Source organism: Bombus flavifrons, chromosome 7 (assembly GCF_040668555.2).
Source record: "Bombus flavifrons isolate JBK064 chromosome 7, iyBomFlav1_principal, whole genome shotgun sequence".
Taxonomy (NCBI): Eukaryota; Metazoa; Arthropoda; class Insecta; order Hymenoptera; family Apidae; genus Bombus; species Bombus flavifrons.
The window spans coordinates 13408036-13425622 of record NC_138448.1 but is presented as its reverse complement, the minus strand read 5'-3'; the positions used below and the strand labels follow the sequence as shown (position 1 = coordinate 13425622).

The window sequence follows — 17587 nt, the reverse complement described above, 5'->3', positions numbered from 1 at the left end:
ACTATTAACTCCCACACGGATCTCGCTTGAAAGGGTGAAACAGAGAGGAGCGAGCCCTTGTCGTGCTACATCTTGAATAGGTAAAGTCACTCACGCAGGAAGGAGCGTGCATTTACAGGAAGATAATTAGCACAAGTGCCATTGAGCACGAAAAGTAGAAGCTGGGGAACGACAAAGAACGAGTTTGTGGGCTGTCGGAGAACGGTGTGTACAACCTGCTGAAACATCGCGATCAAAGCGCGACGATGTTGTTGTTCGAGTTTCTGTCGCGGAAAGCGGCGCTTCGCGTGAATTGTCAGCCCCGTCGCCAGTTATTTATATACCCGTTTCGAGGTTTCGTTAAAGGGTCCATCGGCCGGGGAATTTGCACGCTCGAGGAGGGTCGAAGGCGCGAAACGTTTCTGATATCAGGAAACTGGCGTTTAACTCTGGTAGAATAGTCGACGATATGGTGGCTCGAAGACGGTTGGGCGTCGATCCGTGGAAGGGTCGATAATTTCGTCGGTTTCTAGGCATCTCGAGCGTAATTTAACGCACGGCCTAGAGCGGCAGCTGTGCCCCGACGGTGGCGGACACGGGACCGCAGAGTCACGATAAACTCTCGTAATTCACTTACGCGATATCCTGCCAGCGTATAAAGCCGTCGGTAAAGCGCGGGCACGCCGGGTAAATTCCGTATTGAATGCGAATACCCTTTTCGTAACATTCGTATACGCGTGTATACGATTATTCATACCTGACCATTGTACGTGCTCAGCGCAGGATCTATCGTGCGTCGTAATATTCATCGGGACGGACAACAGATGGAAATTTTGATACACCGCGCGTAGCCAGCCGGCGGAGTAATGGGTTCCATGTGCGTGTAATTCCTTTCAGCGAAAGAAAAAAACCGTGGAAAAAAGTCGTCAAGCTTCTAGCTTACTAATAGCGTATTAGGCTTGTTCTGCCTTGAAGAGGAGTTAATCAAATTCAATTTGTTTTTTTTTATCGTGTTGGTTTATTCGTTGAAAACTTAAGTTTCTTTATTCGCGATATATAGTCTTGGAAAATGGTAGTTACTCATTGCGTGTAAAATCTTAGAGGATTAGAGACAGGTGACACGGTCGATCGAGATTCCGGATGAAGCCAATCAAGGTATCGCGAACGATAACCATGCGGAACGTAATGATCTGGCGGTGGCACGATCCGTATTGTTGTCGGTCTCCTAATTGCGAACTGTTTCAGCGTGCAATAGGCGCGACGTGCAATCTGGCAGCGACGATGGTCGGTGACGGTGGTGATGGTGTGGCGGTCGCACAATAGATTCGGTTTGATGCATTGCCGGAGCGCAGGAGACCGTTAATTTCGTGCCCTCCTGGCCCACAAGCGCGGTATCGCGCGCCGATTGCTGTTCTCCGTCAAACGTCGTTCGCGTTAATAACTCATCGAAGTAAATAATAGTGTTTGCCAAGATAGGCCAGAGAATCCCACTAACCCGTAGTTTGTCACCGCCGAGATTCCAAAGCATCGATCGGTTCCTCTCGTTAATACGCGTCCCGTTTATGTCGTTAATACAACCAGTAGCGTCCATCTATTGCTACGTACCTGTAAACGGACCATATCGATCGCGGGGAATGATCGACGAGACACGAGCTACGCGCTAAAGCGTTTCGAAAAGAATGTAACGTGGATGAAATAGACAGCGTATATTTGAGATAAACCCTGGTGGTTTGTGGAAAACTGAATGCTCGTCTACGGAGTTGGTTAAACTTGCGACGACTCGAAGGAGAGACGAGCGTGACAAAGCAAGGGTTAGAATTGCATTTTGGAACGTGATTCCCAGCTCGGTGATGCGAAACTTGGATGACGCGAGACTGTACGGTGCCGTGAAATATTTGCTTTCGAGGAAAACGATCGTACCACGTAATAGAGGGTCTCTTTACACGGCTAAGACCGGTTTAATAATAGGTTTAATTACGAGCGTGATTCACGTGCCAGCTTGTCTAATATTTATGTTAATGTACTCCGTTGCTTCGCCGGTGGGTCCGTCTCGTCTGAGAAACGTTCCGATCGCTGTCATCGAGCGTAATCACGCCCACGGCCCGCTTATGCGGCCAACACGGTTCCCAGAAACGTTGGACGATGCTCATGTTCGTTCTCTCGCGTTTGTTCCAGAAACAATGCCAACGTCGACGCCCCGGCTCCGGTGCCAGCTCAAAGGAAAGAGCCCCACGAAAACATCGCCCGGATAGCAAAGCGCTATCTCGACGATAACATGCAGCAGGCGTGGATCAATCCTCGTCTAATATCGATGGTGAGTGAATATAAATGCAATAATTATACGCCACGTTAGACGATGATACCGGTATCTAACGTTCTCACGTTCCTGTCCTAGTAAATCCATTATCCCTGGTAGACACGCGTTCAGCTGTAATTTCAACCGGACAACAAATTAGTTTGTCCACGGGAAACCTGAAACGTCGACAAGTTTTTGCGACAATTTCGCTCCGCGGAAACTGCCGAACGAGTATAGTAATTAAACTGCGAAGCTCTAGCGGTATTGCCAAGAGAAACTCGATTTTTTTTCAAGTCCTATCCTTCGTTTTCGTCTTGCTCTTTTTTCCTCTTCCGTCTCTTTCGCAACTTTCACAAATTTCGTTGAAATTTCCTGAAACCAAGAGAGACCTCCTCTGTCGCGCGTCTATACCGACGTTTCGTTTATTAATCCAGACAGTCGGCTCGCGCCGCAAATTCTCTATCTCTACAACGCAATTTACGTGCCTCAAAGCGTTTAAACGGTCGCACGGATAGGTAGTTAGAAATAACGAGTAGTAGGCGTTCGCAATATCGCGGGAATAAAACTTGTCCAGAGTCGGTAGAGTCGGTCGAGCGAGCAACGATGCTTCTCATTTAAAGTCCACCGACTAGTCCGGTCGACTCGGCATTCGAACTGGCCCCCAAGATTAAGATACGCATACACTTGCTCAAGATTCGCTGTCAAAGACGTATAATCGCGTGCACCTTGTAACGCGTTCTCCTCTCGTTATTTTCTACCCACGTTCTTTCGTATCGAGCAACTCGTTTCACGACTCGATCTCCAGGGAAGCATCGAAAGTGGAAAATTCGATAGGAAATTTACGTTTCGAGGCAACTATCGGCCATTTACGGACGCGTTAGAATTTTCATCGGACCGGTTCGCAAACGGTTATTGAAATTCCGCTTCGCCCGTTCCACTTTGTACGCGATATATTCGGATGACGGGACGCACTGCGTTGTAGAGTCGTGTTGCTATATCGGCGTTCACGGGAGATTGGCATTCACGCGGTAGACTCGGCTGCAGACAAGTAGAACGAGTGGACGAGTCATTAAGCGAGCCAATAACAAACTCGTGATCCACATAACCCTTCGTTATGTCCGCGGCCGTTATTAGCCCATGCTAGCCAGCAATCATCGCTGTGCCAGGTACGACGAGTCGTTTCGTAACGTCGGGGTCCAGCGCGAAGTCGTAATTTTCTTTTCTTTCCTGCTCCTGCTCCGGACCTTCTTCCCCGCCTTTTTCCCTTGTTCTCCACCTTCTTTTCCTTGTTCGACCGTGGACTCCTCCTTGCCACGACCTTACGTAACATCTTCGACGTGTTTCCCTGTGCTTGGTCGAGTCGATAATTCGACCTGCCAGCTCGCACACCTGCGTGCACCGTGCCAGTGGCGTAATCAGTCGTATTCGTTTAGCCCTGTTCGTCTATTCCAGGATACTCTACTCGCGTTTGTAACTTCGTTCGAAACTAGCCGGGTCTTAAGTTCGTTTTGTCTCGTCTGTCGACGATCCCGATAGCTGCTAAAGCTCGCAAAACCTCTGTGTAATTATTCGTTGATCTGCCTGTCGGTCTGCGTGCTTCGCACGGCTGACGATACAATTAAAGAAACAGAGAAAAATCGCTCATAAATTCGACAACGAAATAGCCCGGCATCGCGGCTGTTCGCGAAGCAACGTCTACTCCGGGGTTACGAACAAAGTTACGAGTCACGGGCAATGACATGTCTCAACGGACGACGTGCCAGGCGGTGATGAGCGGCGACAGGCGACGAGCTACGCACGAAATAACGTACATTACCGTTTGCCATCGTATCTGATCGCCAGACGCGTATTTGTCAAATCGGTTAAAACGCGGCAATCCACGTACGCAGCAGAACGAGGTCGCCTCGCGGTTACGCTACTGTCGTCACACTTGTGTACGCGCGCGTGTTCACCAGTCCCGACAGGATTTACGATCGTTCCACGTTACTTATTGCTGCCAGCTTTATTAGCATAATCGGCCGCTCGGAGGATAGATTACCCCGTGAAACCGGATCATCGTTCGATCGGCAATTCGATCTTCCGCAGCAACGGCTGTAGCTTTCCGCGCTGCTCGACAGCACGAGTTTTGAAGCGTACATGCCGGTAGTCTACTTCCGTTAGCATCCAACGACGCCATTTGTTCGGTAGCTTCCACGATGAAACCAGATCTTAAATTAAAGCTTCGACTGGCGGCACCGATTGATGGCGCGACACGAGTGCACGCAGTGCTTTGTTAGTATGCAGTTTATTAAGAAATATTCAAATCAAATGCAAAACTATCGTAGAACACCTGTCGACAACCAGGTGCCTGCAGGTTTAAACATCCATCACCGTGATCCATCGAGGAATGGGTAAAAACGCATTTTTTCAGGAATAGTTTTTTAATCTATATAGCACTTACGGCTTTGATTTTTATCAGCTTTCGAGCTTAATTTACTCCGTCCTCTGATCTGTTACTTGGTCGAGTGCTCGGTGCCAACTCAGCGTCTACTTCGTGGTCAGCCGTAGTGGTCACCGGTGGTCACTTGCTCCAAAATTGTTCTCGTCGACTACGCTACTACTTTACCGCGGACAGTGTCCAATCCGTGGTCGTCCAGTGATCGCTGGTGGACGCTTTCTACAAAATCGCTCTTGATGATTGCTCGATTACCGTGTGTTTCTGCTGGTTCCGCTTCCAAATAATTTTCGAGCGCAGCCTCTTTGCTTATCGGTATGAAAATGTGACACGATATGTGCGAATTATACACGATAGATATCGTGTATATAATTTGCCACTTCGTGGCGAGATAGATAGCGTATATAATTTACCGCGTTGCAACCGGTTCTGAATTCCCGGTGACTTTCTTCTGTGATCGATAGGCATCGTTTCCGAAAAAACGTTGCTACAAGGAGACAAATTCGATTATACAGAGTTTACCCGATAGATTAATATTCATACAAGATTGCGTCTTTCAATTTGCGCCGCGATTAGAATTATTGCGCGCGCGACGGGAACGAGGGCGTTAACGTACAAATAAATCACAAATCATGCGTCGTCGTCGGGCGAAGTTTCAACGCCATATATTTCGGGCGATTGATAGCGCGGCGAGGAAAGTTAATTAAGGAACGGACGAAACAAGATTCGTTCGTAGTCCCGTCAGCCATTTAATAATCTCGAAAATTCGCACGATTAGGAGAAGGCACAGGGAGCAAACGTGCACGTCGCTCCCTGCGTGTCTACGTTGGTCCACGTGTATCTATGAGGGCACACGTATACACAACGGAGCCGTCTATTCTGACGCGATTCCCCGAGTGCCCTGCACTCAGTTCCTCTAATAACAATAATAATAAGAAGGGATGGAGGCCCGTTTTAATCAGAGGGTCTGCCTGCCTGACGTGATTAACTCGAAGAGCTCCGGGAAGACGAGCAGAAACCGATGGAGAAGAGAAGAGGGATGAAAAAGGGGGAAAGATGCGGGGTGGCTGCTGTCATTTTCGGTGTTTATCATATCAGTGAGCCGAGAGGGGCTTGATTTCGTCGCCTTCGCGCAGCAAGATGGGGTTAAATCTTGGATTTCACGGCCGATTTGTACCCCCTTTCCAGCATCCTCTTTCCTCCGTCTCTTTTTTTCCCGGCATTGCCATCGAGCGCTCACCACCGTCCGTGCCGATCTACCCTTCGCCATTACTCAACCGTTCGAGCGTAGAAAATGCTCGGAGTGCCCCTCTTTTATTTTCGCCGCGGCCGTTTTCCAGTCGACAGGAGATAGTACAAGTATTACGTAATGTTAATGTACAGCCGTTGACTTTATCGGGACGGTCATAAATCGAGCTCGTGCGACGACAACGAGCAATAAGAGAAAAAGCAGATAATTAAGTCTTGTCCGACCGGTGAATTATTTGCTCGGGAATCGAGCGGCGCGTCTACGCGTATCCCGATTTTCTCACGATATTTTTCGAAGACGATAGGAGACGGAGTTGCGACACGCGGTACCTACGTAAGATACACGCGAGAACGTTATAAGCCTGGTCGCGTCTATTGTTCGCGATTTTATCGTGGACAATTTAAAAACGAAGACCCACGGATGAATAATGCTATTATGTGTGCTATTGAAAACGAGCAGAGAAAACCTCTTGAACGCGGTAGAGGAGGATTTTACTGGGAAGACATCGCTCTTCTTCCCGGAATTAAAGTCATGTCTATGGGGTTCCGACATTGAGAACGTCTCCGCTATTTCTCTTCCCGGTCCCGTCGTTGCCTTACGTCTCGCGCTTTACTTTGGACGTCTAATTAACAAGGTTTTCCTGAGGGTTTTCAAGACGTCTTGCTACCGACAAGTAACCGACGAAGCAGTAAATACCGTTGCGTGGCAATCGATTTGCATCGCGGTATCTCCTTCTCGCGCTCGCTTGTCTTTTATCGGGCATCCCTTTCGAGTCTCGCGCTATACTCGGTGAATTTTACGACGGAACACCTTTTCGATATTTCTCCGGGCGGTGATTCCACGCGGCCAGATCGGAGAACCCCGAGCTTCGATGGTGCGGAAGAAACTGGTTTCTTCCGAGTCGAAAGAATCCGCCGAGTCACCCCGTGCAGAAATTACACCGGGGTGCGATGACTTCTTGAGTAGTATCGCGCCTCGGTGTTCTCGCTATTTCCGTTGGAAGTCGCTCCGTAACCTTCGAGGTCGATGAATATTTCTCGCATTTCTTTCTTGCAAGTTTCCTTGTATCTTTGCCAGCCTCGATGATACATTCTCTTTACAAAGTTGTTTTACTTTGATAAGAAACCCGTTTTCACCAAGCTGTAACGTCCTTGGAAAAACGATTACGAAGGGATTAAGGTACGTTGGCGTAGAAAATGGTACTCGGAAGTGGCGCGTATCGATCCTCGCAGCGCGAAGTTGAAGATTGCGAACGCAAAGCGTCGTAGACTCGTTGGGGACAGATAAGGGAAGAAGGATAGGAGGCTGGTTTAATATTCTGCTTTGTTCGCTTCATTAGCGCGGCACAAAAGTGGCTTAAAATAATTGAGTCTACGCCGAGTATAATAGCCATTCTGATATCCCATTGTCGGTTAGCTCGGACTCTCGATTCGTGGCGTTATCAATGCCTGCTTATTTCCTTCATTGTAATTGCGCGCACCCTTTGTTTTTGTTTAATTTTTCAACCCCTCCGATATCTTCCGACCACCTCGACGTTCCTCGTATACGTCCTCCACGCTCGTCCGCATCGTCTCCCGCTATTCACTCGCATTCCACTCCATTCGGCACCCCTCTGCCCGACCAAAAATTCTCATTTATTATCAAGCGGTTGCATGTTCGTAGCGGGCGCGGTCGCCTCTACGCTTTTTCTCGCCAGCGTTTCTGCGAAGGATCGCCTGGCGACGGATCGGTCATTCGTCATGGGAAATTCCTTAATCGTTCGACTCGTTACACGCGACAGCCCCGTCAGCATTGAGAAAGCTGCTTCGAATAGAGAAAGGAGAAAACAGCGATGTATTCTTTGCGAGTAAGCGGAAACTTACGACTTTCGTTGTAATCGTTAACGACACGATGCAGGAGCTAAAGTCTGGAAAGGCTGAAGAAGGGTGTTGCCGGATTCTTTGGAGGAGGTATCAAAAAATTATCGATACGAAGGACGAAAAGAAAATAGGGAAGTTCGGCAGAACGAAAGAATTCCCTTTAATTAACGTCCTAGTCATTAGCTACAAATTAGTGACGAATACGCGACCGGTTACCGACAATACCTCGCCACGACGTTGCGTGTTCCTCAAAGAAAAACTGTGGTTGGCTGGAAAAACGCGGAGTTCGAATCCCAAATTAAATAAAGCATTCATAAATTCTCGACAAGGGGCAGCTGGCCTGGAGGCAGCCACGGCGTATGCAGGTTTTACGTTTTTCTTGCCCGAGAAGAAAGTACACCCGGCTGCGTTTTAATTCCGTTGTTCAATCCCCTCGTCCCTTCTTCTGTTTTTCCTGGCCCCTCTTCTTCACCCGCCGAACGCGATCCCCTTTTTCTTCCGATATTTCTTTTTTTTCTTCTGCGCCTAATATTCTTATCCAGTAGCGCTCTCGGTACCGCGGTTCGCATTTCTCGCGCTCCTTCCGGTAATATCCGGCTACTTTCCCTCCATAAACCTTTAAGTTTATGGTAAATTGGCCGGGGGATTCTCATACCTTTTTCCAGCGATGTTTCTCTTTTTTTCTTTTCCCTCTTTCCACGGTGTCTTCCTTCTTCGAAGCCGTGTTCCCTGTTCCTCAGTATGCATTGTTTCTCAGCCGCGTTTTCCGTGCGATATCCGCGGCCAAAGACGCGGAGCACACCGTTCTGCTTCTTTTCCCCCGGCGTTTCCAAGCGGCCCTTTCAAACGGCGGTGACAATGCCTCGCTTTGACGACGACACGCCATCGTGCCGTATCGTCGCGTGGTGTCTCGTTAGATATTCTCGCTGAAAAACTCGCCGGAAGGCTGGAATTCTCTCGGTTTTCATCAGACTACCAGGGAAAATTCAAGACGCTCGAGTGAAAAATTATCTGGGCCCGTCTGAAAAATGATTGACCGGTCTCCGGATCCGTTTAGTCGGATCGCCGCCCCGTAAATCCGTGCTCCAGCGTTCGAGACCCATGTCAGCGCGTTGTTTTGATGGGTGTACGGCTGAAGCAGCGAGTTTTCGAGTAATTAATAACGAGAAGTCGTGTACACGGTTTTCGGGTAGCAACTTAAGCCCCAGCGTGTTTCACGACGTCGAAGAACGCGAGGGTGCAAATGAAACTTCCGAAGTCTCGTCGAGTGTCTCGAACGCCGCGCGGATTCTCCTTAATATAGAAGCATCGTTTCGCGCAGCTCGCTTCACCGCGCTGAGTCCGACCTTTCTGCTCTATTTCAGCGAAAGAATTTCCTCGTCGTTTGCCAAGAATATGCAACCGGGCAAATGAAGAGCGGAGGGATGCCTTTCGGTTTTCCGATCGTGAAACAAATTGTATCCTAACGCTATCGTTTATCTATGTGAAACGTCTTCCAGAGACATAAATCCTTTCCAAATGGTATTAGACGACTTTAAACGCCCTCGCGAGCCTCGTACTTGGTCGACGATTCTCTGAAGATCGTGTTGGAGAAAAGGCTATTCACGATAAGTCAGTTCCAAGAATCAATCGAGGCAGGAATAGGCTGCCTGGCAGAAGTCATAAATGCTGTGGCGTCATAATTTTATGGATAGCGCTTGGCGTGTACGTTAGTCTGTCGCAGTGTATATGTTCTCGTGAGTGTAAGTCGGCGAGTATAAGGGGTAATATCGTGGAACGAGGGATACCTTCCGCAAATCCTTCTGATCCCCCTTCAATGCACGGTCTGACGTCTTAAGGTTATGATACCTTCTCGGGGACCGGGACGATACCACCCCCGGTTTAATATTTATAAACCAGATATATCGTCGCGTACCTGCTCGCTTCTCGCGCAGCAAACGTTCTATTCCCGGTTGAAACGGGGGAAATCGGCTACGGACGAAAACCAGCACGTTTTCCGGGCGATCTGCAATTTTACGCGATTGTCTTCAACGTTATTGCTAATTATCGAAACGGCTTTGTTAGATCGTCGAATGAATCGATTTTTCTTCAGTCTCGGGAATTAAGGCCGCCTATTCTTTGCGACACGGACGCGTGCAGACGTACGGAACCGTTGGACGGGGTTGCTGCGATCTCGAGCGAACGAACTTCCGCTCGTGCCGTGGCGTGATTCCCGCGACGTGGATGTCGAAGGTGACGGCGCCGGTAACGCCCTAAAAAGACTCGGGTCATTTGGCAAAGTGCTACTTTGTGTCACATAAAAAAAGCGACGTCGTCCCTCAACAACGCCGGTTATTTCGTAGTCAGCGTTTTCCGTCGTTCGAATTTTTCTCGCCCCCTTTCGCAGCTACCCCTCAGCGGGAAGCGAACCATCGAACCGCGTCGTTTCGTTTCGTCGCCACGCGTAGCGAGGGCGCGGTCTTTCTACGCGGTTCTCCGATCGAATAGACGGGACTGGATGAAAATGGTGCGAATTTGGGGCGTACCATTCGCGCAATTAGCTTCAAAAGAGAGGAGGTGCGGTTCGAAAGCTGCGGATAGCTCGATCGACGAAAAGAATCTGGCCGAGGGCAACGGAAAACTCGGATTTCGCGGCCTCGATGTACCGAACCGTGCACGAACGATCTCCTTTTCTTCGTGGAAATTGTTGTTGGAAAACGATAGCAAAGAGGAAGAAGGAGGACGCTGGCCGTTCGTACACGCTCGAAATATCCTCGGTATCGTTCGTTCGCGCCCGGGTAACGTTGGAAATGGCAATAAAAGATAAGAAGACGGTTACCGTCGAACGAACGTTGCAATGGATCGCGAAAGATTAACTTTCACGTCGGCGATTTGCATAGCGGATGCCTAGCACGCCGTAGATACGTATCTATTTTCCGAGCTATGCGTTCTACCTTACGTAAACGTAAACGGCGGCAGCCATGGTCAGGTGTGTACCGGTGAAATCGGCGATAAAAACGTTCTACCATCTACCTACCTTCTATCGCCTTGTAGATACGAGCGGGATAGGATCGGACGAGAAATAACTTTGGCGAAATTCTACAGGCAATTCGAACGGCATTATTGTTACCAGACTGTAATTACACGGCGAAAGGGGATAAAGATGAATTTGTTATCTCCCCTTGATCCCTCTGCCCATTCGTTGGTTCATCCTGTGTCCCCGAAACGCTGAAAACTACGGCGAAAGTTTTCAGAAGTCTTTCGACGAGAATCTGCCAGTTGAAGGGAGCGAGGGAGTGGATAAAAAAAAATTGGGTAACAGCTTAATCGCTTCGGAAATGCATAGTGCGTAGTCCGGGCAATAAGTTATCCGTGGCAAGAGAAAAGATTGTCGGCGCTCGACGAAGGGATGGAAGCGAGGCGAGTGTGTCGACGTGGTGAATCAGGGACAAGAGGTGGTGAGGGGTGGAGAGAGGGGGAGAGAGGGAGAGAGGGAACGGAGCAAGGAAGCAGAACGTCGAGCGTCGTTAATTTATGGACTTATTTTTCCCGGCGTGCGGTCGCAATTAATCCTGCGCTTTAATTGCTTCGTAACGCGCCCTACGAAAGAATCTTTCGATTTGATTAATCGGATTCGACGAATGTCGCCGCCCGGCCCCGACAAACGGGACGAATCGTTATGTACCGGAAAGGAGGAACCTCCTTTGGTTTTTGTATTCTTCGTACACTTGTCGCGACCAACCGTGATTTCGTTCGCGTTGTCTGCGGCCTCGAATCGGCGCCACGTTTCATAACGATTAAACAACGTCGTAAGAATCGGCGGAAAAATTAGAATGCCGTTGAACGGTTCACGTTCGCCGTATTCGAGAAAAATATTGTATATGGTAACGTCTACGTTCGATAAAAAGAAAAGTAGAAATGGCGAATCCGCTGATGTAGGGTGGACGGCGCGACCTTTTGAGAAAAAATAATCGAAATATTTAGGGGGACGATAGAGAGCGGCCTATAAAATTCCATCAAATTCCGGACCTCCACGAAAACCGAGTGTAAATTAATCCATGGACGTTTGGACGTCCGCAGGCATCCTGCTGGACGTATCGGACATTTAAATCGTTGAAATACCAAACCAGAGACAATGGACTCGGTTTTACGGCGCGCGTAGGAATACCTGGATAGTATAAAAAATTAAAGGCCGTTGGATTTTATAGTTTTATTGGGAAAATGCGTTCGGTGGATAGCGCGCGAGAGCTTTCCTTTCTCCCGCCTCGGACCGAAAATAATTACTTTCTGTCCTATTCGTTTGGGAAACCGTGCACTCGCGCCAACTACCCTCTCCCCCCTCTTTCCACTCTTTTGTTTTTGTTTCGGGGAAATTTGCAAAAATTCGCGAGATCCCGCGCGCGACCATGCGTCTAGTAAATCGAGAGAGTTATATAGAGTCGCTGGTTTCACGCACCGATGAACAAATCAAATCGACGAGCTGCCTGCCATGCAACCGAAAAGTTACATCGTTTGTTTCTCGGTTTCCGATATATGGTTTTAATCTAAACCCGATCGAAAACGGAGAATTCGTCATGGTTCGCTGGCCGTCGACACGTTTTCCCAGGTGCACACGCGTTACGTGGCTTTTTCCATATATTGTCTCCTCTTCCGGCCTGGCTGAGCGTTTGACACCTGCTACCATGAATTCTTATCCTCTGAAGCGTAAACGACGCGATGCGACGTGATTTAGTTTACGCGATGAAACTTTATCTGCTACATCGTTGAAATCCTATAGAGCAAGCGTCTCTTATTAATTAACTCGCGACAAAGTTAGTGGCGCCTGGAATACCGACGGTCCGCATCTCCTTCGGAAATGAGAAATTAGTCCGGAGGTTGTCCCTCTGACCTTTATCTGACTCGAGGCCGGTCGTTTCCACTGCAATGTAACATTCTCCCGGTAGAAATAACAACCTTCTGATGCGCTTAACGATCTCAGCACGGTATCGTTTGCCGTTTCACGGTCATTTCTCTTCGACCCCGAAATTAGTGGGGTGGAAAGATACGCGATTCTCGGATATTCCTGGCAAGTAGTGGGCAATAGCCTAAATACTCGTACGCTTGTGAAACGAAAGTAACGCGAGATCCAACGGAGCCGAGGGAGAGAGACGGGATTTACGGCCACTTTATTTCTCGTCAGACGGTGGAAAAGAAAGCACGAGGAAAGATAGGAGAAGAGGAGGAGAAGATCGCGCGGCGAGTCGTCCGCGTTGTCGAAAAATTTATCATTTAATTTATTGGTCTCGCGGCTGTACAGTTTACTTTATCCGTCTCGAGAGGGCAACGCGAGGAATATTTGATCGGTGAGAGAGTGCCCATGGGCGCCCGAAAGTCTGTCATCTCTGTTTCGTGCTGGTAGAACGAAGGAGAAATACCGATACGCGAACACGCAGCCCCGATTCGATTGAATTTTCCGAACGATTTATTGCGTTGCCTACCTGAAAACGTAGTTCGGATTAATCGAGACATCTGAAAACTTGGAAAAATGTGCCAACAGTCCATAATATCTTTTCTACTCTCATTTAGTTAATATTACGTGTAAATGAAATTTATTAATAAATAAATTAAAAGCGAGCGCAGCGCAGATTTCGAACTCCGACTTTGACGTTTTGCTATAAGAACTCTCGTTTCTTCTCCTTCTTATAAATCATATTTCGGAGACCCCATAGCCACGCTGCGCACCACGCGGCTATGTTTTTATGCCATTTGCCGGGAACGTGAAATAATCGTCGTCGCCGCTACGGTCGTTGTCGTTATCGTCGATCAGCCGCAGAAATTTTCCCGTCGTTATTTTCGTACGAAACAAGGCGATATAATCGTAGCTGATAATTCGCGTAAAATTCGATCGGCAGAATTTTCTCGGGTGCGAATGAAACACAGCGCGTGTACAGTTTCGTCCAGTTTGCTTTTATTAAGCCGGCCAGCTTGTTCGAAATTAAACGCTACGCATTAATAAGTAATTTAATGACGAACATGCGGCGCGTTAGTAATATTCCGAATGCCAGGATTAGCGTATCATATTGCGTATTCATCGTTGCAAGCACGTCCATTGATCGAGCCGGGATGACGAAATTTTTCTGGCCGCGCAACGAATCGTTGAACACCGCGCATTAATGAGCCCCGGCATGTTATATAATATAATGCGTTATTATAAAAGTGTTAATGGCCGTGGTGTGGCGGGATATTAAAGCCGGACCGGCGTATCGGAATTCGTTATAGGTTCGGGGGAACGCGCTCCGCTATCGACAAAACTTTCCCGTCACTCTTGGAATGGCCGACAGCGCGAGGCCTTCTCTCGGACACACGATATATTGTGGTTGGATCGACGTGTGCTCGTCGGATTTCCATGTTCAGGAATTCCGTAGGAATTCGTCGGCCGTCTCATTCGCCGTGATTTCGCCCGACAGCGTGTCCTTCTTTTTTTCGCGTGCCTCCGTTCGCCTTCTCTCCACCCCTTTTCTTTGACCTTGGCGATAAACAGACAACGTTCTTAAAGTCTAACGTAATGTCGTATCTGCGGCATTTTCTCTTCGTTTCCGTGTTTACCTCCGATCGCTTTGTATCGTACATCGGAGACTTATCTGTCTGTCTATACGACGCGACGCCTACCGACGCTACCGTCGAAAATCGAGGCTGAAACCGATATCGAGTCGCGGCGAAGCGGCGAGGGTGCGCGAATAATTTTCAGCGGCCAGAACGCCGGCGGATCGATCGTGAAAATTGAATATTCTCGTTAAGAAAATATTTCCACAGGCTCGGCCGCGCGGATTAAACTGGCTTTGAATCTCACCGTTTTCCCGGTTACCCTTCGCCAACCCGTCGTTGCCTGGCGTTTCAAGCACGTCAGCTGTCTCTTCTGTCTGGTCCCTCTGCTGTTCCTACATCGAGGACGCCCGTTTCAAAAATCTTCAGAGCGTCTGGATGCCAAGTCGCAATTAAAATAATTATTTTTAAAGTACGCCGTGCCGGCCAACGTATGTATCGACGATTATCGCGTGCTCGACGGCCGAATCTCGCGTATAAAACTATGCGTTCGGAGAAATAAAACAATTTCTGTTATTTCCGACAGGATAGTTGAACGTTTGCGGCTGCAGTTATTCCAGATGAAAATGTAAATATTATATCGAATACATTCGCATGGATTCTTTTAAATAGGATCGATTCAAAATGGAAATGATCTGTCGATCGCAGTATATATCTTTTCTCAACAATTTTGTTATCGTACGTTTTATCGTGTAGCCGTTCTCCACCGAGATGTTTCTGGCCGATAATGTTGGCCACCCCAGTATGTGTACCGGAATTTCATAGTGTTTCATCCAGGATACTTGTGGTCTGCAGCCATGTGGTCCACCCCTTGCGACCGCGGACTTGACGGCTGATTGAAAAGTTGCTGCTCCCCCAATCTGCAAGATGAGTCTGCGAAATTAAATCACCGCTATCGAACGCGTGGCTTCGTGGGGTATATCATTGCGGGTCGATGGACCCAGTTCCGATCTTTTCCGCATTCGTTTTGCAGACCATTAGGTCACGTCGAGGGTTGCTTCCAAGAGAACCGTTGAATCTTTTGTGTCTTAAAGGAACAATTATATCGTGGTAGATCGTTTAACTATCGTTAATCTCGTGTATTCTTGGAAATCTTCCCATTATGATCTAATCATTTATCGTTATGATCGTATTACGATCTTTGTTCGTCGAACGTTTTCCCGTCAGAGGAAACGATCGTCGAGTTGGCGACTCGTGACACGAGAAGGAGACGAGGATGATAGCCGGCGTGCGTGTCACGCTGCAATTTGTCCGAAACGGTTTCGACTCGCAACCGTGGAGACCACCCGGGTAGATCGCATTAACGACATTTTTACGTGAGAGCGCGAGACACACGCGAGCCAGTCGGTTCGAGTCCTGCGGGAAGTAGGAGACTCGCTGCCGGAAAAAGAACGGAAGACGGAGGAACGTGTTTGGTTAATCAGATTAGCAGCGTAATTAGCGGACCCAGAAATTCGAGCTTGCACCACGTACCGATGCACCCCGATTCACCTGTAAATTCTTCGTAGTCGTGTGGGCAATTAGCGATCGCGATTCGTTAATTACACGCATTAACGAGAGACGTGGCACCGGGTCCCTGATGGATCTCTGATGGATCCGTGAATCGCATGGCTAGGGATATTCGCTGATAATTAATTGTCGCCAGTGAAAAAGCGACGCGGACACTTGTCACTCTGGATGACGCTTCCGGCGCGGGAAGTCACTGCGGGATACCAACGGAACCAACGATAATGAATTAAAAACTCCTCTTTCTCCTGTTAGAAGAATTTTAATATTTGCCAATGATCTCGAAGTCGAGCCTAGGAAGATGTGGTTCACCGCCAGCAGTTGCTTCTTTCTCGTAATTAAAATCCAGCAGGCACCGTGTTTCCATTACGCGAGAACGAGAGTCCGACGGGGATGCGAGAGGCAGCTCGTTACAAGAGTTGTCCGAACGTACAGCTCGAGAAAGGGAGGACATTCGGCCTCCATTATGCGGAGGTCACGCGCGTTAGGCCGACATAATATGCGATGGAGGCCTGTTCTTTTGGTTGGCGAGCGCTGTGTCAGGCTCTCGAGTCAAGCCGCGAAAAGGACGCGCCTCGCGATACGAAGCGGTTAAATGAAAAGCCGTCTTTAGAAAGCCAGCGGAGGCTGTATCGCCACGTCAGGTTCTTACGAAAACGAGAACAGAGGGAAGAAAAGGTGGACGACGCATCTTGCCGCGCGACAATCATGGCGCTGCTTCGAGGTTGTTAAGGAAAGTAACCGACGACCTCGTTATTTTCCCTTGGTCCGGCCGCAAACGCGGGGACGTCGATGCAAAGACGCCGAGGAACCCGGTGATATTTTAACCGATCAAGAATCGCTACGACTGTTTTCCTAACAAGAAAGTACAGACTTTGTTGTTCCTGCAAGAAACTCGTCTCCTACATTTTTCTACGATGCTACATCTAGGTAAACACCCTTCCTTTGTTTTCGTATCTTCGAATAAGCCTTTCTTGATAGATAGCTTTTAGGATATAGCTAGCGGTACTCTCATTTTCCGTCTTCGCCCTTCTACATAGACAGTTGATCGCCACGTTTCCACGTTTTGTCAGACACTTTCCGACAATATCCGAGATAGTAAACAGGCGCCACGTCGCGTCGCAGCGGTTCTTAATTAAGATTTACGAGCGGTCTGGCCATCGCGACCTTCGACCTCGATCGGTCGAAAGCAATCGGAAGCAATTTCCCGGGGACGCGTAAGACATAAACCATTCTGACACCAACGTGTTCCCGAGGAATCGGGTCGGGCTTCATCCGCGCAGGGACAGACCGCAGAGGGAGCGCGGAAACGTCGAACGGAAACTACGGACGGACCATCTCATCCGCAGTGCGCTTTAATCAATGCTAACAATCCGTTTATTATTCGAAGGGTCGAGCGAAACCGAGGGACAGGGTGGAACGAAACCATGACTTTTCGTGAAGCTTGCGAGGGTCAGTACCCGCCCATAGGTCGATGAAATTGCGTTACCGCGTCCAAGTGACGCCAAATCGACGCGGTTGGGCTAACACTCGAGCCTGCCCCTTGTTCGTCTTCAAAGGAACATTGGGACGCGAATCGAGAACACTTTCAACGAGGACTGTTCGTTTGAAATCAACGGCTAACCTTGTGTATGCTGTGTTTCATTGGTCGGAAGTGACCCAAGAGACCGGAATATTTGCAGAAAAAATTAAACGACCCGGGG

The 17587-nt window shown here is 48.6% G+C and overlaps 1 protein-coding gene across 4 annotated transcripts in view; it reads left to right on the top strand.

Annotated features, from left to right (window-relative positions):
* The window catches only part of LOC138181622 (kinesin-like protein KIF26A), a 260347-nt gene that overhangs the window by 62608 nt on the left and 180152 nt on the right, over window positions 1-17587 (top strand). For all 4 annotated transcript variants that reach the window (XR_011173549.1, XM_069116612.1, XM_069116614.1 and 1 more), the window contains exon 3: window positions 2155-2293. Coding sequence is in view for 3 of the 4 variants with exons in the window: in XM_069116612.1 (XP_068972713.1) it covers window positions 2155-2293 (139 nt within the window). In the remaining variant the exon portion in view is untranslated. The remainder of the gene's footprint in view (window positions 1-2154; window positions 2294-17587) is intronic.